Here is a 21,823-nt window from a genome sequence, read left to right as displayed (position 1 = left end):
CTGGAACTTGCTAGCTAAAAAAATGAACAGTAGTTTTCCCCCTCCTGGGGGGATGGGCGCTTATAGCCTGATAATGGGAGGTGAGCTGTTCCTTAGGAAGGGGAGGGGGATGTATCAAAGCAGTGACGTGCGGTGAGGTTTATGACTGGTGAGGCACTGACACAGTGCTGGGTTTCAAATATTTTTAGACTTGTGGACTTCAACTCCCAGAATTCCACAGCCAGGCATGCTCAGTTCCAATTTAAAGCGACAGCATTTGTTTTTCTCCTTTGCTCCTTCTTTCTTTTTCTTCTCCTTCCCCTCCTTCCTCCCTCTCTCCCTTCCTCCCCCTCTCTCAAACACACACACACACACACACACACACACACACACAGAAGTTGGATTGGACTATCTCTCCTACCCCTTCCCTCTCTCACTCACTCTCAAACAAACCCCCACACACACAAAAGTTGGATTGGATATCTTTTCCAGTGGCTTGAAAGCAGCTCCTCTGCCATCCCCCCCCCCCCCCCATTCTCCTGCTGCCTTTCCCAAACACCTCCACCATTGCAAATGCAGCCTGCTGTCTGGGTGGGAAATGCCTGGAACACAATAAAGCCCACCCACCACCTCCTGCTGGCAGGCTGGGGTGAGAGGAGAGGCAGAGAAACCGAGCCGAGCCTTCCAAAAGAAAGAGGCTGGGGGGAAGTGTGTGTACTACAGCATGGCTCTTTGCCTGGCTTCCTGCCTCCTCCTGTGGTCTCCTCAGTGCTCACTTGTGCTCTCCCTCCCCAAGTGTAGTTTAATTGTAGGTGGAGCCACATTGCCTTTTCAAACTTGTAATCAGTGAAGCTGGGCTAGATTTTTTTATAGTTTTATCCAGCTGTGTGTGTGAGAGAGAGAAATGAATGGGGGCCTGGGGAGGAAGTCACTACACTTGGGGAGGGAGAGCACCAGTGAGGTTAAGCAGAGTCATTCACGGTGAGGCAGCAACTAGCTCAGCTTTTTCCTTTTACTTTTTTTTTTCATGATGAGAGTGGTGAGGCTGTGCCTCACTTGCCTCACCTGACTGCACGTCACTGTATCAAAGATGCTTTTTCAAGAGGCAACTGGATTTTCTGGAACCAGAAAGTCCATTTGCCTCTTGAAAAAAGCACCTTTGGGACAACCATGACCTGGATGACGGAGAATCTCCTTTATCTGTGTCCTCAAGGTGGATGCAATTGGCCAACTGTCTGCAAGGAATATAAATCCTTCCATTCCTCATCATCCAGTCAGAGCTGAAGAAGCTTCTTGGATGAGAAGCGAAAAACCAAGACCTGGAGGACTGAGAATCTCCATAGACACTTAGGAAACTAGTCTCCCTTTATTGATTTATCAGCACAAATGCAACACAAATATAAAAAGGCAACATTAAAAATATGGTTTTCTGCCTGGATGGTCTCCTGTAGTGAGCCGATAGACAGAAAGGGGGAGTAGTGAGTTGCCTCCCATATTTGGGCATACCAGGGGTTGTAACACAAATACATACCTATTTCCCTGGCTCAGCTGATAAGGAGGAGAGCCTGTGGCTTAGTAAAAATGACAAAGCTAATTACAGATGGGAGGCAGGTGGCTGGGCCTATCACATGCACAATGGCCAAATTGATTAATGATGTATAAAGGCAGATATCTCTTCAATGGAAGTTTTTACACTCTGACGATGTTAGCAGAGGTTAACAAAAGTTAAGTGGATAATATATTTTAAGTACTGGAGATCGCGATGTCTGTCTCTTCTTTTATAACTGCACCTGGAACTCGTATTTTTAGGATAATTCGATACACACACGTACACACACACACACACATCTTTTATTGCTGCAACTTTTGTGGTTTTTTCCCCCCCATTGCACGCTCTTCCCTGATAAGTTGATGCTGAACTAGGAATGAAGGATAGTCTAGAAATAGAGTCCGTATTAGTAATAATAATAATATCTGCAAGAAATAGCATTTGTCTAAAAGCAAGAACTGGTGGGACGACAAAATAGTAGAAAATGAACTTGTTCAAGTGCCCAGGAAGTTTAGAATTCAAACGGACAGGCATCTGCCACATAACACTCCAAATTTAACAATTGTTGATAAGAAGAAAAAAAAGTTTGGATAATGGACATGGCAATCCAGTCTAGACAACAGAATAGAAGAAAAAGAACTGGAGAAAAATCATGAAATACAAAGACCTGTAAATAGAATGAGAACAACAGTGGTAAAAGAAAGCAAATGTAGTAGAAATAATGACAGGCACCTTGGGTGCAATCCCAAAACAACTGGAGCTCCATTGGCGTTGACAAATTCACCACCAGTCAATTGCAAAAGGCAGCTTTATGGAACTGCTTACATCCTGCAACAATACCGCACCTTCAACCCAGTGGTGAAATGTTCTAAAATCTGCTACTGGTTCGGTGCATGCACAAATGTGTGCTTTGTACGCATGCGCTGAAAAAGTTGGATTAAAGTAAGTAGGACAACGAGGGAAGGGAAACAGCTCTCCCGCGCGATTTAGATTTGCTAGGAAGCAGGATTTCCTGCTTTCTAGTGAATATAAATCACGCAACATAGCTGATCGTCGGAGCTACCAGTTTGGCTGAACTGGTAGCATTTTTTACTGAACTGGTAGCATTTCACCCGTTCTTTAATCCCATCGAACACCCACATGTGCCTATCCCTGGTCCTTTGGAAGAGCTCAACAGGCGAATAGAAAAATGCCAAATCCAGTCTAGATTGCGAGACAAACCTTCACAACAGCAACAACAAGGAATGTGAAGATCCATCAGCATCCCATCTTTCGCAGTAATGTCACTTACACTAATTTGTGGCGAATTGGACGAAAATGCTTCATCATCTTGAGGGCGAGAAACATACCAGGAAGAAGGAAGAAGGCGCATCCTCCCAGGCTGAACCAAAAGGCATTCTGGAGGAAAGGAAAGGCGTACATCACCAAAGGAAAAATATATGGATGTGGGGAGGGAGGGAGGTTTCTTTCCCCTGGCATTAAGGGGAAATCCTCTAACTCTGGTATATAGAATAGAATAGAAGAACAGAATAGAATAACAGGGTTGGGAGGTAACTTGGAAGTCTTCTAGTCCAACCCCCTGCCTAGGCAGGAAACCCTACACCACTTCAGGCAAATGGCTATCCAACATCTTCTTAAAGACTTCCAGTGTTGGGGCATTCACAACTTCTGGAGGCAACTTCTGTTCCACTGATTAATTGTTCTATCAGGAAATTTCTCCTCAGTTCTAAGTTGCTTCTCTCCTTGATTAGTTTCCACCCATTGCTTCTTGTCCTGTCCTCAAGTACCTTGGAGAGTAGCTTGACTCCCTCTTCTTTGTAGCAGCCCCTGAGATATTGGAAGACTGCTATCATGTCTCCCCTAGTCCTTCTTTTCATTAAACTAGACATATCCAGTTCCTACAAGCGTTCTTCATATGTTTTAGTCTCCAGTCCCCTAATCCTCTTTGTTGCTCTTCTCTGCACTCTTTCTAGAGTATATAATCTGTGTCCTCCAAAGACTGCTATAAAGGGGTCTTCAGAGGTCCCCAAAGTCAATCTGGGGGCCACAACAGCACTGTCAAAGCCCCACCCACCCGTCTCATTTCACTCTGTTTTGATTAAACAGTTTTAAGAAAAAGGAAGGAAGAAAGAGGCAAACAATGAAAAAATACTAATAAAGCACAGCGTTTTGAATATGCTTTAGCATAGACCTCCTGAGGATAATGAAAGTTTAAACCATAGCAGCAAACACTTAACAAGTGCTAGACATGAGTAGGTATTAAGAACAGTTATTATATTATATTTGTGGTCAAGCTTTAAGAGGAAGCTGGTCAGAGCAATTAAAACTAGCTCAGGTTGTGGCTTCAAACAATGCCAGGGCTATAGTCTATACTGGGAAGTTACAAAATCCACCCACAAGAACACAATGATGGCCAATTTCCTTATTTTTTGCTAAGAAAACTTGATGGATGTATCCCTAAAAACATTGCAGAAATTCAGATTTTATCATAATTACATAATTGCAAAGTAGGTCTATATTTATGCTTTTAATGATGGGGAAACGTTATTTTGGCAACCCCCATCTCAGTGGCTCAGAAAAGCTAAGCAGGGTTGGATCAGATTGTTAAAATATTCATGACTGGGAGAGACATGGGAACAAGGTCAGCCAATGAATAGGCATAGCAACTAAGCCACCCAAGGGAGCTTAAACAGATCTGAGTCTGTGCAGAGAATTGAAACAGAAACTTAAGCAGTCTGCTGCCCTGAGAAGTAAACTAGCAGTCTGCCTGGGCTTGCCTGCTGAAATGAAGCCAACTGCTTATGTTTGCCTGTTACTCTCCTGCCTTGTGCTAACTTGGAGGAATCACCTATTGGTATTGTACATTTATTCATCTATTCTTACGTATATAAAGAAGTTAATGAATCCTGTTGCATCAGTTATCTGTGTGTGCTTCTGAATTTGAATTTGTGCAATGAACTCTGACACAGATTAGTGTTTGGACAGAGCACCACTGGGAAATCCCAAAAATAGGGGATTAGGAAGATTAGTAGATTAGGAAGATGAAGAAATACCCACAAGGAGGCAGTGGCAACTTTTTCTAATGCGTTTGCCAGGAAGATTCCACAAATATATCCATGAAGTCACCAGGCATTGACCTTGACTGAGGGATGCTACCTTTCATCTCACACCTACGTAGACATGAGCTGTACCTTTCTTGGGGGAAAAGGAAACCAACAGATAAGTTGGATTTTAAGAAGGGATTTAGGTGAAGTGATAGGATCATGATGCACATTAAAACAGGTGGAGCTTCGTTCACACCCTTGTGGCTGTCAGACCTGCCCTAATATGATTCCTTAGGAAAAAGAGACCCTCGATTCCATTTGGTTGAAGCGAAAAGGTTTTTTTACTGAAAGGATATTGGCTGTACTAAAGTCAGACTAGCTGTGGGTTTCCCGCACTCAAAAGAGACAGGAAGGATTCTCCTCAGCCCAATCCTCCCTTTTGTGACGAGTCCATCTTCAGCCAATCAGAACATTTATTTGTAACCATTTCCTGTGTTCTTATTCATGTTTATTCTTATCCCTGTTGTTTTGTGAATGAATGAATGAATGAATGAATGAATGAATAAATAAATAAATAAATAAATAAACAAACAATATTCTCTGCAAGCCGGAGTCAATATGAATTGAAGCAAATTATGAACATAAAGTCAATAGTCCTGATCCCGTCCTCAAATTATGACCACAACTAAGCCCAAAGGTTCCGCTGCTAAGTGAAACATTTTTTAAGTGAATTTTTCCCCCTCCATTTTACAACCTTTCTTGCCACAGTTGTTAAGTGAATCCTTGCCTTCGTTAAGTTAGCAACACGGGCGTTGAGTGAATCTGGCTTCCCCCATGGACTTTGCTTGTCAGAAGGTCACAAAAGGGGACCCCATGACGCCAGGACACTGCAACCGTCATAAATACGAGTCAGTTGCCAAGCATCCAAAATTTGATCACGTGACTCATGGGGATTGTAACTTTGAAGGGTCACTAAATGAATGGTTGCAAGTTGAGGACTACCTGGAGCGGGCTAGGAAAGAAGGTGGAAGGCTTTAGTTAGGTGGCAGAAAGATTTACCCAAGGATCCAGGATGCGATTGCACAAGATCACTCGGCCATTGTCCAGAGCGGTAGAAAAGGGCTGGCAGGAGGCCACGTCCTCAGTCAGCTGGAACAAAACAAAGGAATATTTTTTAAAAAATTATTTTATTTATAGTATTTTCTTTAACATCCATAAGTGCTTAGTGAATAGCGAATTGTCTGGGTCGATATACTTTATACACAGCGCTAATAAGGATAGCATTATTTAGATATTCATAATCATAATCTTTCAACTTTTAACATTTGCGTATACATTGTAATTATAATGTATTTCATCATAATAAAAGATGTGGAGACTCTAGAAAGAGTGCAGAGAAAAGCAACAAAGGAGATTAGGGTACTGAGGCTCAAACATATGAAGAATGATTGCAGGAACCGGGCATGAAAAGAAGGACTAGGGGAGACATGATGGCAGTCTTCCAATATCTCAGGGCCTGCCACAAAGAAGAGGGAGTCAAACTATTCCCCAAGGCACCTGAGGGCAGAACAAGAAGCAATGGGTGGAAACTAATCAAGGAGAGAAGCAATCTAGAACTGAGGAGAAATTTCCTGACAGTGAGAACAATTCATCAGTGGAACAGAAGTTGCCTCCAGAAGTTGTGAATGCCCCAACAATGGAAGTCTTTAAGAAGATGTTGGATAACCACTTGTCTGAAACGGAATAGGGTTTTCTGCCTAGGCAGGGGGTTGGACTAGAAGACCTCCGAGGTCCCTTCCAACTCTGTTATTCTATTCTATTCTTCTATTCTATTCTATATATCAGTATACATAATACTATTTTCCCAATTTCTACTTTCTACCTCTTAATAACGTAGCCATCATATTAAGACGTATTCTATATCTACCCATCATCTCTTGCCCTTTTTAGAATTTCAACTCTTATTGACTTTTTGGTAATTCTTTCATGCTTCTCCCTTAGGAACTTGTAATTCCTTACATCACGTTTATTTAATCTGAGTATTTCATCTGTTTCAACACCTATCTCAACAAAGGGATACTTTTCCGTGACTGTGATTGTCGGTGATTTGCACACCGACTTTATACAATAATACAATAGGAGAGTTGGAAGAAACCTTGGAGGTCATCTAGTCCAACCCCCTGCCTAGGCAGGAAACCCTATACCGTTTTAGACAAATGGCTATCCAACATCTTCTTAAAGACTTCCAGTGTTGGGGCATTCACAACTCCTGGAGGCGAGTTGCTCCACTGATTGATTGTTCTAACTGTCAGGAAATTTCTCCTGAGTTCTGAGGGAAATTTCTCCTCAGTTCTCTCCTTGATTAGTTTCCATCCATTGCTTCTTGTTCTGGCCTCAGGTGCAGACTTTGCTCAGAATCTGGAGCCTGCTGTGTTCCATGAAGGTCCCAGCAAGCATTGATCTGAGGCCGAGAATCCCCACAGCCTGAATGATCCAAACATGGAGCCCTGCCTCTTGCCAGCATCTTAGAAACCTAATATCCCTTCATTCTCCGTTATGTTGGCCTGCCTATGGCGTTTTGTTCCTCGTGGTATGAAATTATGCCCAGGAAGCAGGCAGCGCCCAGATTGGTGCGGTGGCCTAGAGTGCGGTGGCCTTTGCTCTCGCCTCACAATCAGGAGGGCTCTCAGTTCCATTCTAGATAAAGGCAGATATTTTTATCTCTGGCCATAATGAGAATATATCTGCTGAAAAAAACATTCCGCATTGGTGACAGGAAAGGCATCGGGCCAGTAAGCACTCAGCTGCATTCAGTTGCCCAGACTCCGCCCCACAAGGGATTATGGGGTCGTTAAAAGAAGATGGAGCAGGCAGCACCCAGGCTATCTTGGCTAACCAAGGCCTGGTTGAGCCGATGTAGCATTTGGATGAGAGCCGGGAAGGGCAGGAGGGGAGTTTAAACTGGGAAGTCCAGCAGCCTCCCAGAAGAAGGCAATGGTCAGCCACATCCATACTTTGTCCAAGGAAATAGCATGGGACGTGTATAACCACTGCCTTGAGGGCACCATCATTCTGAGCCAGTCCAGGATCTGTTGACCCAGGGGGATCTGTAAGGGAGGCCAGTTCTCACCGTAGTCCTCATCCAGTCCAGGTACTGGGAGATGTATCCCAATTCTTTCCTTACAAAGCAGTCCAACTCCTGGAGAAGAAAAGGAAAATTGAGTTAAAAACAGATTTTGTAAAATAATTTGTCAGAGAAGCCCATTGTCTCCTGCAATTTCTCTCCCTCTTGATACAACATCATCTAAACCAGGGGTGTCCAAACTTGGGAACTTTAAGACTTGTGGACTTCAACTCCCAGAATTCCCCAGCCAGCATGCTGGCTGGGGAATTCTGGGAGTTGAAGTCCACAAGTCTTAAAGTTCCCAAGTTTGGACACCCCTGATCTAAACCAAGGGGTGGGGTGGAATAGGATAGGATGGAATGGGATGGAATGGAATAGCCAGGAGCAGGAGCCAAAAGAGAAGAGAATACAGAATAGAATAGAATAGAATAGAATAGAATAGACCTCCAAGGTCCCTTCCAGCCCTTTGATTCTATGATACTTTGTCAGTTCTGTTTCTAGACTGAGGTGGCAAAAGGAAAAACAACTCTTTCGACATGCCAAAGGCGCTTTTTCAAGAGGCAACTGGTCTTTCTTGTTTTTTCTTTCCTTTGAAGACGTTTCTCATCCAAGAAGCTTGGGACAAACATGACTTGAATGGTTGAGAACCTCTGTGGACATTTTGACCTGCCACTTTCCTAGGGTGTTCACGAATGCCACTCCTTCCCCCTTTCCTCCTCCTCTTTGCCTCTCCGCCCAGCTTTGTTCTTCCCAGCCCCACCTTCCTTGAATTTCTTGTTTCAGAGGATGAGTTTTGTGGTAAGGGATGAAGGACAACGGAGGAACTGGATCAGAAATAGTGCCTAGTTCGCCCATAATTCTGTTTGCCATGGTGGGCTGCTGGGCGGCCCAGAATTGTTCATAAACAGGATTTTCCTCTCTTTTATTATTAATATGCACCTCTTGGTGCATCCAGCATCTTGCAGAATCCAGGTCAATAAACATGCAATTACAGATGTGTGGTCCAGCTCTTTCTATGTGCGTGTCTGTGTATTCTCTAAACCAGAACCATCCTTCACATTGCTGCTCCCCAGATGTGTTGGCATGTATGGGAGTCGATTTCCTAGCACACTTGGAGGACACCAGGTTGAGAAAGGCTCCTCCAGAATTATGACAGAGGAAGACAATGGTAGAGTAATGAAGGGAACTGATGATGTCTGTTAGTCCTCAAATAGTCCTGTGCTTGGGAACAACCTTTTGAGTTTACCTGTTTTCTTCTGACTCACCTGTCTCAGAATCTTCTTCGTCTGTAAGGGGAGAATGGCCTCCACAAGGGTGATCTGGGACTTGGTATTGTTGAATTGAGCCTGGGGAGAGGCAGGGAGAAAAAGCAAGTTATTTGGCCATCAGGGGAAGCCAGAAGAGCTCCTCCTGTGATCAAAGGAAGTGAGGACCTCTGAAAGTGGCAGGTTTGCACTGAACTCCTCCACTCCACCATCTACTCCAGGACTGGTGGACACCATTAGAAGGCTGAGAGAGGAAGAGGAGGAGGAGGAGGAAGGAGAAAGGAAAGTACGAGGAGATAATTATATAGTGTAGAATTTTATTTTAGTTCAGTTGATGCCAGGGACACCATCAGTTATCTACACAAGGATGTAGCAGGCAAATCAACATTTTAGGCACTTAGCACAAAATTATAAGCATCTGTTGAAGCGTGTCGTAGATAGCATCTGGGGGTACGTGCCCAGGTGCCCACAGGTATGTGTTACCAACTGGAACATTAATGCACGTACTTATTTATTTTTTGCATGCCCAGTCAGACACTTTCCATTGTTCAATTGGAAATGTTGTGTGTAGAAAATGCACAGGGCGTTTTACATTTATGGCAAGGAGTAACCGGTTCCTCTGTGTTTGATAACAAGGTGTTTTCTCTTTGTCTGTAATTATGGTCCAGCTGGCTGACTGTCGCCCCCCCCCCCCCCCCCCCCGCGCACAAAAGCCAAGTATCTGCTTAATCTTTCATTGTGCAAGATGTTTCGGCTGGAATTTGCATTCATTATCCTCTAAGAGGTGAGAGAGGATGAAATATCCTTCAGTGAAGAGGCCTCCAGAGCAAAATGAGAGCAACATCTGCTCTTAAAGGCAGGTGTTGATGGGCCAAACAGGCCTCCTGGCTCATGTTGGATGTAGAAAACAAAGAATTTTCATAGATGAGAAAGCTGTAGAAGGGCTAATGCGGAAGCTCTGTACAGGTAGTCCTCAACTTACGACCAACTTAAGAAAAGCTGGAAGATGGATGGATGGATGGGTGGGTGGGTGGGTGGGTGGGTGGGTGGGTGGGTGGGTGGGTGGGTAGGTAGGTAGGTAGGTAGGTAGATAGATAGATAGATAGATGATAGATAGATAGATAGATAGATAGATAGATAGATAGATAGATAGATAAGGCTAGGATAGGATAGATGGATGGATGGAGAGAGAGAGATGATGGATGGATGGAGAGAGAGAGATGATGGATGGATGGATGGATGGATGGATGGATGGAGAGAGAGATACACAGAGAGGAATGGATGGATAGATGGATGGATGGATGGATGGATGGATAGATAGATAGATGATAGATAGATAGATAGATAGATAGATAGATAGATAGATAGATAGATAGATAGATAGATAGATTGATAGATATGATGGATGGATAGATATAATTTGCTCACAACTCGACCGAAGCCTTAGTGGGAGCCTGAGATAGAGATGCCGCTGGGGCCTTGGATCATGTTGTGCCTTTGCGGCCTCTGACCCAGTGTCGATCCCGGATGGCTCCCTGGTTTACAGAGGAGCTCCGGGAGATGAAACGCCGGAAAAGACGCCTAGAGAGTGGTTGGAGGGCCAGCCGGTCCGAATCTAATCGAACACTAGTAAGAATTCATATTAAATCCTACTTAGTGTTGATAAAAGCGGCAAAACGGCAACATTTTTCCGCTCTTATCAGATAACCGCCCAGCCGCCCTGTTTAGGGTGACCCGCTCCTTACTTAACCAAGGAACTGGGGAAGACCCCTTGCAGGGTAGGGCTGAAGAATTTGTTCAGTATCTGCAGGATAAAATCGCTCAGATCCGGACAGGCTTGGACTCTGACTGGGTAGATTCGGGCGAGTCGACGGGGATGAATCTTGTGGAGACAATCTGGGATGGGTTTGACCCTGTGACCCCCGAAGGCATGGACAGGATTATGGGGAGACTCAGTGCGGTCACTTGTGTGCTGGACCCGTGTCCCTCTTGGTTAGTTTCGGCTTCCCGGGAGGTGACACGAGGCTGGCTCCAGGTGATTACCAACGTTTCATTGAGAGAGGGGTTCTTTCCCACCGCCTTGAAGGAGGCGGTGGTGAGGCCCCTCCTCAAGAAGCCTTCCCTGGACCCAGCTTCTTTAGCCAACTACCGTCCGGTCTCCAACCTTCGCTTTGTAGCGAAGGTTGTTGAGAGTGTGGTAGCACGTCAGCTTCCCCAGTACCTGGATGAAGCTATCTACCTGGATCTGTTTCAGTCGGGTTTCAGGCCCGGGTACAGCACGGAGACGGCATTGGTCGCGTTGGTCGATGATCTCTGGCGGGCCCGGGACAGGGACTGCTCCTCTGTCCTGGTCCTATTAGACCTCTCGGCGGCTTTCGATACCATCGACCATGGTATCCTCCTGTGATGACTCGGGGGGTTGGGAGTGAGGGCACCGTTTTATAGTGGTTCTCCTCCTACCTGTCGGATCGGTCGCAGTTTGTGTTGACTGGAGGGCAGAGATCGACCCCCAGGCGCGTCACTTGTGGGGTGCCCCAGGGGTCGGTTCTCTCACCCCTCCTGTTCAACATATACATGAAACCGCTGGGCGAGATCATCCGTGGTTTTGGGGTACGGTATCATCAATATGTTGATGATACCCAACTTTTCATCTCTACCCCAAACCACCCAAACGATGCCCTCGACGTGATGTCCCGATGCCTGGAGGCTGTGCGGATCTGGATGGGGAGGAACAGACTCAAGCTCAATCCCTCCAAGACTGAGTGGCTGTGGTTTCCATCATCCCGATTTGTGCATCTTGTTCCATCTTTGATGATAGGGGGAGAAATTTTAGCCCCCTCAGAGAAAGCTCGCAATCTGGGAGTCCTCCTGGATACGCGGCTTAGTTTAGAAGAACACCTGATGGCCGTGACCAGGGGGGCCTTTTACCAGGTTCGTCTGGTACGCCAGTTGCGCCCTTTCCTGGATCGGGATGCTCTGTGCACAATCACTCATGCCCTCGTCCTTTCTCGCCTGGACTACTGCAACGCTCTCTACATGGGGCTGCCCTTGAAGAGCACCCGGAGGCTTCAGCTGGTCCAGAATGCGGCCGCGCGGGTTGTCATGGGGGTACCTAGGTGCTCCCATGTCACACCCCTTTTAGGTGGCCTGCACTGGTTGCCGGTTGTTTTCCGGGTGCGATTCAAGGTATTAATTATGACCTTTAAAGCGCTCCATGGCTTAGGCCCAGGGTACCTGCGAGACCACCTACTGCCACCAGTAGCCTCCCACCGTCCAGTACGATCCCACAGAGTTGGCCTCCTCAGGGTGCCGTCGGCCAAGCAGTGTCGGCTGATGACACCCAGAGGGGAGAGCCTTCTCTGTGGGAGCGCCTTCCCTCTGGAATGAGCTGCCCCCGGAGCTCCGCATAATCCCCGACCTCTGGTCCTTCCGACGCGCCCTAAAAAGTTGGCTTTTCCAGCAAGCCGGCCTGGCCTGTTAATATTAATGTTAATGTTAATTTATTTTAAATGTACTGTTTCTTTTTTTTTTTTAATCGGTTTGGTCTTTTTGGAATTGGGTTTAATCTTTTTTTAAACTTTTGTGATGTGTGTTTTTAATGTTGTACGCCGCCCTGAGTCCTTTGGAGAAGGGCGGCATATAAATCCAAATAAACCTAAACCTAAACCATATAAGTAGGTAGGTAGGTAGATAGATAGATGGACAGACAGACAGACAGCTATGATCGATAATTATGATAGATAGATAGATAAATAGACAGAGGATAGCACAAAGAGATAGCACCCCTGAAATTATTTCACATGTAATAACAATACCTGGAAGCTAGGTGACATGGTTGCTAAAAACTGGACGCTTTCTTTCAGTTGTGCCTTTAAATAAAATGAAATAAAACAAATTAGTTTGATCCCATGAAATATTAATCCACATATTTCCTCTTCCATTCAAGTGGAAACAGAAACACTACCTTCACTTTATCTAAAAGTAAATGTTATAGTTTATCATTTAAAATCTCCGGAAAGGTTTTTAGCTCTTTCTGTTGAAGCTCTTCTGGATTTCCAGGTGAGGCTCCGCTCGAAGGCTTACCACGAGGGTCTCCATTGGGAGGACCATTTGCTCCTGGATTCTCCTGAGCTCCCGAGCTTCCTCCACCAGTCGTTCTGCCAGAATCCTGTCACTCTGCAGGAAACATCAACATCTCTGGGTTGGCTGAGAAGCGAGGATGGGAATTTAAGAAAGACTTTGCTTCCCCCTCCGCCACTATAAATGGCCACCCGTGTCTCATACGATTCCCACCTGAACGTTACTCAACCTTTCAAGATCTACTGCCAATCCTCCTACATTGGTCCCCACCACAGGGTTACGCATCTGGAAGAGAAAACATCAGCCGTGTAAAGAGATGTGAGAAGGTCCTTGGGGGGAGGAAGTAAGCAGCCGGGACAACAGTCAGGCAGAAGGAATGGAGGTGTCAAAAAGGTCTCAGACAGGACCCTCCCTCCCTAGTTCTTTGGAAGGTAAAGGTGAGGGAGGGGAGGAGAGCTTTCAAACTTGCAAGCTTTTGTTCTATAGAGTAGGGGTCACCAACCTTTCGGACCTGTAATTTTAAATCCCGCGGACCACTAATACGATCTGCCTAATGACCAGCTGGGTGGGCGTGGCTAGGTGGTCATGTGACTGGGGGTGTAGCCAACTTGACGTCACTCATGTCGAGGGGCGCCTTGCCAGCCTCTCCTCGCCATTCCTCGCCTGCCCCCCCACCCGGGCTCCTTAGGGCCCCAACAGGGAGCCGTTGCTGGAGCTAAGCAGCTGCCATGAGAAAAAGTTGGCAAAATAGCTCAGTTCAAATAGGATCTGACTGAGAAGGAGGCTCAGCAGAAGCACCTCACTGAGGACTAGGAGCATAGGCTTTCCAAGCAGAGGGATGACCTGCAGGAGTCCAAGACTTGCAAGTCCTGCTTGGACTTGCAAAGCAATGGGATGCACGTGCGCAAAGAAGATGGCAGTGACGGCAGCTGCTTTTTCGCCAACTGGAAGAATTTTCAGCGGCCTGTGGGCAGCCGCTGCCCTCTTTGAGAGCCGGTATGCAAAGAGGCAGGACAAGCAAGTAGCAACCAGATGGGCAGGGTGAGCAAGCAGCGACAGGGGAACCGGTTCAGGGGTGTGGCCAGCCAGCCATGGCTGCTGGTGCTCCGAACTGGGCAAAATTTCTGCCACCGTTTCGAGTGAACCGATGCAACCTGGCTGAATACCACCTCTGAGTTCTTCTGGACAAGTGAAGAACTCAAAAGAATTGAAGAACTGAAGAACCTTCTTGGATGGGAAGCGAAATGTTTCCAAAGAAAAAACAAGGAAGTCCAGATGCCCTTGGGACAACCATGGCCTGGATGATGGAGAGCCTCTGTGGGCATGGAGCCCAGGGCATCTCTCTCTCCTTCCCCCAACGGCAGACTCACCTCTGCCGTGAAGTCAGCGTAGTTGACCAAGTCCACCTGGCTCTCTCTGAAGGTCTCCAGGTCCTGCCTGCCCTCTGCGCTCAACAAAACAATCTCTTCAAATGGCAGGTTGATGGCACGGAGGCGTTCCTGAAACTCCGCCGTGTACTGGAGCAGAAGGGGAGGAAAGGAAGGCCGCTTTCACACAATAGGGATAGAATCAAGATCACGTGAAGGGTTAATACCACTTTATAATGCCCTGGTGAGGCCACACTTGGAATATTTGCATTCAGTTCTGGTCGCCACGATGTAGAAAAGATGTGGAGACTCTAGAAAGAGTGCAGAGAAGAGCAACAAAGATGATTTACAAGGCTGGAGACTAAAACATATGAAGAAGGGTTGCAGGAACTGGGCATGTCTAGTTTAATGAAAAGAAGGACTAGGGGAGACACGATAGCAGTCTTCCAATATCTCAGGGGTTGCCACAAAGAAGAGGGAGTCAAACTATTCTCCAAGGCACCTGAGGGCAGAACAAGAAGCAATGGATGGAAACTAATCAAGGAGAGAAGCAACCTAGAGATGAGGAGAAATTTCCTGACAGTGAGAACAATTAACCAGTGGAACAGAAGTTGCCTCCAGAAGTTGTGAATGCCCCAACACTGGAAGTCTTTAAGAAGATGTTGGATAACCATTTGTCTGAAGCGCTGTAGGGTTTCCTGCCTAGGCAGGGGGTTGGACTAGAAGACCTCCAAGGTCCCTTCCAACTCTGCTATTGTATTTGTTTTTGTACAATGGCATGTTTTGGTGCGGTTATTCAGTTTAAGATTGAATTAAGTTTAATGAATTCATTTTTAATGATTTTATTTTTAATCGATGCATTCATTTTTCTGAATTTATTAGCCACCCAATTCCAACGTGAAAGATAGAATCAATGCTGGAAGGACCATCCTGGGGGGCCTTTTCCCCTTCCCCCTCGACCTGCACAGGCTGAAAATGGGGCTGGGAAATGGTCAGGTTGGCTATTAAATCATTTCCTCCATGTATTTTCCAGCTTGAAATAACACTCCGAGGTGTTTTTACTGCTTTTTCAGTCTATTTTTTTCCCGTGGGAGGAAAAACAACAACAAAGAGAGCAGATGCCCATTATCTCCCCCAATCTGGAGGGTCTCTAGTAAAGTGGCCAAAAGTCACAGTGGTGACCACAACCAAGGATTAAGGCCCTCTTCCATTTTTAAGCCTATTTTGAAAAGGGGGGGGGCTTAGACTGCAAGGTTGTGGCTCCCATCTGGACTTTCGTTTCGACTCACTTTGGTGGACGATTCTGTCTCAAAAATGAACCTTGAAAGGAAGGGACGGCTTCTCCCACACAGGGAGCCACATAAAATGTATGTTCCAGAGCAGAAGTTTTTTAGACATTACATTTTAACGGATTAACAGAGTTGGAAGGGAGCTTGTAGGTCATCTAGTCCAACCCCCCACCCCTGCCAAAAGCAGGAGACCCTGAACCATCTCTGACCGAGGGCAGTCCAGTCTCTTCTTGAAAGCCTCCAGGGATGAAGCCTCCACAACTTCTCTTCCATGGGTTGATGGTTCTCACTGTCAGGAAATTCCTCCTTGTTTCCAGGTTGAATCTCTCCTTGGTCAGTTTCCATCAGTGGTGGGTTGCAGGCGGTATGCCCCGGTACGGGCGTACTGGAGCCTGCCCGGAGCACCAGGTACCATTCCAGTATGGTGCTCCGGAGGGCCCACTGCCCACCCGAGCTCCTTACCTGTCCTTTAAGCCTTTGGCGCTTCCACGCACGGCCTGTACAGCACCTGCACAACACCACGCTGAGCAGCTGGAGCATCATGGAGGCTTGCGGAGGTGTTGCAGGCAGGTACGATGCATGCACGCGCCACACCCAGGTGCTCGCGCACCACGTGCATCTATGTGGGTGACGCTGGGCCTGTTCCAACCGTACCGGTTGGAACAGGATCCGGAACCCACCCCTGATTTCCATCCATGATTCTTTGTCTGGCGTTCAGGTGCTTTGGAGAATAGCCTGACCCCCTTCCTCCTCCTCTCTGGGGAAGCCTCTCAAGTATTGGAAGATGCTCTCCTGTCTCCCCTGGTCCTTCTCTTCCCTAGACTAGCCAGGCCCAGTTCCTGCAACGGTTCATCGTATGTTTTAGCCTCCAGTTCCTTCATCATCCTGGTTGCTCTTCTCTGCCCTCTTTCCAGAGTCTCCACATCTTTTTTTATAGCCTGGTGACTTTTCTTTTATAAAGAAAAAGACTGTCACCTAATCTGATGTTATGTACCTAAGGTTCAGAGTCTGAGCCTTGCCGATCCTGAAAAAGTGTCCACAGAAGAGGAAAAGATTATATTAAAATCCCCTCTCTTTTTTTGTGTGGGGAGAGCAAATTAATCGTCCAGAGTTCTCCAATAATAAAGATTGAATGAATTCTACAAGGAGAGGTAACCTACATTCTTGAAGAGTGCAAAAGTCCCCATAAATAAGGTTGTGAGCTTTTGGAGTTTACAAAATGTATAGCTGGGCCAACAGTCTCCCCAACTCCGGCCCTGCTGAGTATATTTAAATATAATGAGGAGGAACGTTGCCCAAATTCTAGCCCCAAGCCAGCCGATATTGCAAAACAAGATCTCTTGACTATCTTCAGCTGATTCAACAGAGGAAGCCATCCTGTAGTATTTTTAACGTATTGCTTGATTTGAGAAACTGGGATGCTGTGATTCAGTGGTTTTTCTTCTCATGTTGATAGGAACCTCTGGAGAACCTCTGGAAGCCAAGCACTGAAGTACGGCTGATCCTGATGGTGTGCTTTTGTCTCCTGGGATCCTCCTAAAGATCCCGGGGGGATCGAGGCTTGCTTTGCAAAAAGGGGCAACCAAAGATGCAGTGGGAGGCTTGTTACCTTGGCAACACTGAGGTGCTCGCTGAGGCTGTACTGGTCCTTCAGCTGCAGAACTTCCCAGAGGCCGGCACCATTTTTGCACTGCCTGAAAGGAGAAGGAAAGAAATTAAGCCAACTGCCCTCCCCACAACAGCTTGTAATTGCCTGCTTTATGCAACATGTCTAGGTGATGTTGTTGTCCCCACTTCGGGTCTGAGCCTGGAGCCGAAGCCAATGATGGACGCCAGACACGAGGTGCAGGTTTTCTGATTGCTTTTCATTGGAGGAAGGAAATGGCTTCCTGGTCAAAAGGCCAAGAACCCAGAACAAAGGATGAAGTGGGTTTTATACATTTTCACTAAAGGAGAAGGCGGGACAAGGTGAGATAACAAGAAATATCATCTAATAAACTTTTTAGTAATAATTCCACCATTTGTTCTATTGGTCTCTAGTTGTCCCTATTCCTAAGCCTTGGCTAATGAATGCCCCAGGAGTTATCTAATGCACATTTCATTTGCCACCCCTAACTTTTAGCTGAGGTCTGCAAGTTGTCTAACTACCCATAATTGCTACAAACTTTACACCTGCATATTTCCATTCTTTGTTCTTGAGAGACAGACACCCTCACAATTACAGTCTTCCTGATTTACTTTCAAGGGTGTGCCGTGACCTGGCTTTAGCAGGCAGCCCATCAGTAGTGTTGGCTCCCAGCTCCCAGCTTCCCCCGTCCCTGACGTTTGCCTCTGCCAGGTGAGGGGCACTGGATGTTGGGCGAAAGGAGGACATGTCTTCCTTTTTGGCTGCCTGTCCTTCATCTGGCAAGGCAGAACTTTAAAATCAAATACGTTTGAGACAACAGGATTGTAGTTCTTTATTGAACAGAGTAGCATAAGAGAGTTGGAAGGGACCATGGAGGTCTTCTAGTCCAACCTTCTGCTCAAGCAGGTGACCCTATACCAGTGTTGGTGAACCTTTTCAGCACCAAGTGCCAAAACGGGAGTGCACATGTGCGTGACAGAAACCAGAAGAGTAGCTGCATGCGTGTGCTGGGAAGATGATCTTCCAATTTCTTTTTTTTTTTAAATATATTTTTATTATTTTTACATTTAAAACAATGTAAGTGACCATACATTCACATTATACACAATTAGTCTCAACCATTAACTATTAGCCTACTTAGGGCATCGTCCATCCTTCTGTCCAATCACACTATTTACAGTTTCTTCCTGTCTTGTCATCTTGTCTTCTACCAATCATAAAATGTGTTCCAGACTTCAAAATATTCTCATCTTCCGATTTCTGGTGCGTGTGAAGACCAGCTGGCGCACCAGAAATCGGGAGATCATTTCCCTGGTCCATGCGTGCACAGTTTTCGGTGCTCCGGCATGTGTGAAGACCAGCTGGCTTGCATGCCGGAAGCTGGAAGAGCACCGGGCGATGGCTCAGGTGCCGGGAGAGATTATGGCTTCTGGCACTTCCGGCACATGTGCCATAGGTTCACCATCACAGCCCTCTACCATTCTAGACCATTATCCTTGTTCTCCGTTGCCTGTTGAGTTATCTGGTACTAGGATTATGGGTGACGTGATAAGAAGCAATGGATGGAAGCTTCTCAAAGAGAGGTACAACCTAGCCTTAAGGAGAAGTTTCCTGATAGTTGGAACCATTCATCAATGGGATAACTTGCCTCCGGAGGTTGTGGGTGCTCCATCACTGGAGGCTTTCAAGAGAGACTGGACAGCCACTTGTCTGGAATGGTCTAGGCTAGAGCCTCCTGCTTGAGCAGGGGGTTGGACTAGATGACCTCCAAGGTCCCTTCCAATTCTCTTATTGTGTACTCGGTAATCCTGTTGAGGTGATGGCCCAGAGGCCCCACCTCTTTAGCAAAAGGAAGATGCCCTTGGGAAAAGGCGGTACTCACTGATATGCCGACGTGAGGTTGAGATTCTGCTTTAAGCCAAGATATTGAGAGACATTCACGGAAGGTGGGAGGTTGCCAGGGGTGTCGATAAACTGAATAGTAAAAATAATAATGCTGCATTATTATCCCTGCATTGAGAACATTTCCATTTCTCCATTGCAAAAGGCTACGCTAGATCCACACATCTACTATGCCGATGCATTAGAACAGGGGTGTCCAAACTTGGGAACTTTAAGACTTGTGGACTTCAAGAATTCCCCAGCCAGCCACGCTGGCTGGGGAATTCTGAGAGTTGAAGTCCACAAGTCTTAAAGTTCCCAAGTTTGGACACCCCTGCATTAGAACACGGTGGATTCTTGGAGGAACTCAGTGCCCATGGAGGCCAGCCCTAACTAGAGAACTGGCATGTACTTACGACGGTTGCAGTGTCTCAGGGTTATGGGGTCACCTTTTGTGACCTTTTTTTTCAAGTATTTTTTTTTATTACAAATTTTAAAATCTTTTTACAAACCAAGTGTTTTCTGGGTTTTCTCCCCTTTCACATTCTCTCTTATTACATAATTTGTTTCACATCACATTACCATTTCCAATTTCAGCCCCATTATTTTCTTCCCATATTTCCATCTTAAACTTACTTTTTTCTTAACACCTAAACAATAGCATTTTTCGCCCTTTCAGAAAATGTACCAAATTTATCATTTCATTTTCCATTTGTTATACTAATTTCTATAGGTAGCATATATCCTCAAATTCAGTTTTAATCTAACCAGCATTTTACTTAATTGGTTATCCACAATTAACAATATCATCTTATTTAACCATATATCATTAGCAGTAATAACATATTTCATTCTCCTACTGATACATCCCTTCTTTCCTTTCCTCCTTACCTAACCATTTTCTCTTAACTCATCCCTTACTCTCTTTGATATTCCATTTTTTCATCAGTTTTCTGCTTATCCTTCTATCCCCTTCTCTTACAATCCTTTTTTCCCCTTTTTTTCCCCTTTTGTGACCTTCTGATTAGCAAAATCAATGACAAAATCCGACTCATGTTACTAACTTAACTGTGGCAAGAAAAGATGTCAAACGGGGCCAAACTCAGTTAACAACTCTCTTATGTGCGATGGGATATTGGGGGTCAGTTGTGGTCATAAGTTGAGGATTATCTGTACTTTTTCTGTTTTACCTTTCCCTGGGATTTCTTCAAAAGAAAGGTGCAGACTTTCAGCACTGAATCCATCCCGAAAACAAGGCAACACCTTTATGCACCTGACACAATGTACTTGCACAATATTGGTTTGTGTGCAAATGGGCGTGACACACAAAAGCGGTGGGGAGGGGGGAGTTGCCTGCACACACTTGCTGACTGATTCTCCCAAGCACAACGTTTTCAACACCACTTTTTCAAGGGTTTTGGAGCTGATGCGGATCAGAGTTGGCCAAGGTGAAACAACTATAGCATTCTAGACAGGTGGCTGTCTAATTTCTTCTTCAAAACTCCAGTGATGGAGAAGCCAACAACTTGTGAAGGCAAAGAGTTCCACTGATTAATTGTTCTCACTTTCAAGAAGTTTCTCCTTAATCCCAGGTTGCTTCTCTCCTTGACTAATTTCCAGCCACTACTTCTTGTCTTGTCTTCAGGTGCTTTGGAGAACAGGTTGACCCCCCCTCTTCTTTGAAGGTAGACCCCCTCTTTGACCCCTTCTTCATCTTGGAACACTGCTATCATCTCCCTGAGTTCTTCTTTTCACTAGACTAAGGTAAGATAAAGGTTCCTCTTGCACATATGTGCTAGTCGTTCCTGACTCTAGGGGGCGGTGCTCATCTCCGTTTCAAAGCCCAAGAGCCAGCGCTCTCCGAAGATGACTCTGTGGTCATGTGGCTGGCATGACTCAATGCCGAAGGCGCATGGAACGCTGTTCCCTTCCCACCAAAGGTGGTTCCTATTTTTCTACTCGCATTTTTTACCTGCTTTTGAACTGCTAGGGTGGCAGAAGCTGGGACAAGTCATGGGAGCTCCCTCCGTTACGCAGCGCTGGGGATTTGAACCGCCAAACTGCTGACTTTTCTGATGGACAAGCTCAGCGTCTTAGCCCCTGAGCCACTGCGTCCCTTTCACTAGACTAGACATGTCCAATTCCTGCAACTATGTTCTTCATATGTTTTAGCCTCCAGCCTCCTAATCATCTTTGTTGTTCTTCTCTGCACTCTTTCCAGAGTCTCAACATCACCGACAATGTGGGCAACCGCAGGGCTCCATTAAAATAAGGCCAAGAATTCCGAAGCCCCCTTGCTCACGTTCATGCAGGTGAACTCACTCTGTAGATCTCTTGACTGGCCCAAGGTTTGCACACTAACGTTTGGATGTTTCCCCCCATCAGAAAGGTGCCGGCGACCAAGAGGATCAGAATCCAGGAGAAGAGGAAGCTGAAGGTGACCCCGCTGTAATCAGACGGACAAACATGTGTCAGGGGGGAGGGGAGAAAAGCCACCCCCCCCCCATTTCCCCACCAAGATTGTTGCTCCCTCCGAAGAACCTGGAAGGCAGGTTGACCAGAGGGAGGGAAGCGTCTGACATCTCTGCTTAGGAACAGGTACCCAGAAATAGCCACGT

At 46.0% G+C, this 21,823-nt stretch overlaps 1 protein-coding gene across 4 annotated transcripts in view; it reads right to left on the bottom strand.

Moving 5' to 3' along the window:
• Positions 1-21,823, bottom strand: part of PROM2 (prominin 2) — a 48,654-nt gene that overhangs the window by 1,290 nt on the left and 25,541 nt on the right. Inside the window, exons 12-22 of one of the 4 annotated variants that reach the window (XM_081960965.1) lie at positions 21,528-21,651; positions 19,207-19,298; positions 17,307-17,391; positions 14,412-14,558; positions 13,255-13,326; positions 13,045-13,137; positions 12,777-12,830; positions 8,962-9,042; positions 7,703-7,771; positions 5,632-5,721; positions 2,820-2,926 (exon numbers count right to left, since the gene is read on the bottom strand). In XM_081960965.1, the coding sequence (XP_081817091.1) occupies positions 2,820-2,926; positions 5,632-5,721; positions 7,703-7,771; positions 8,962-9,042; positions 12,777-12,830; positions 13,045-13,137; positions 13,255-13,326; positions 14,412-14,558; positions 17,307-17,391; positions 19,207-19,298; positions 21,528-21,651 (1,014 nt within the window). The remainder of the gene's footprint in view (positions 1-2,819; positions 2,927-5,631; positions 5,722-7,702; positions 7,772-8,961; positions 9,043-12,776; positions 12,831-13,044; positions 13,138-13,254; positions 13,327-14,411; positions 14,559-17,306; positions 17,392-19,206; positions 19,299-21,527; positions 21,652-21,823) is intronic. The other 3 variants (XM_081960966.1, XM_081960968.1, XM_081960967.1) reach the window with 3 other exon arrangements.

Source organism: Natrix helvetica (assembly GCF_964273705.1).
Source record: "Natrix helvetica genome assembly, chromosome: 8".
NCBI lineage: Eukaryota > Metazoa > Chordata > Lepidosauria > Squamata > Natricidae > Natrix > Natrix helvetica.
Note: the sequence above shows the minus strand (reverse complement) of the source record. Positions and strands in the feature narration are given on the sequence as shown.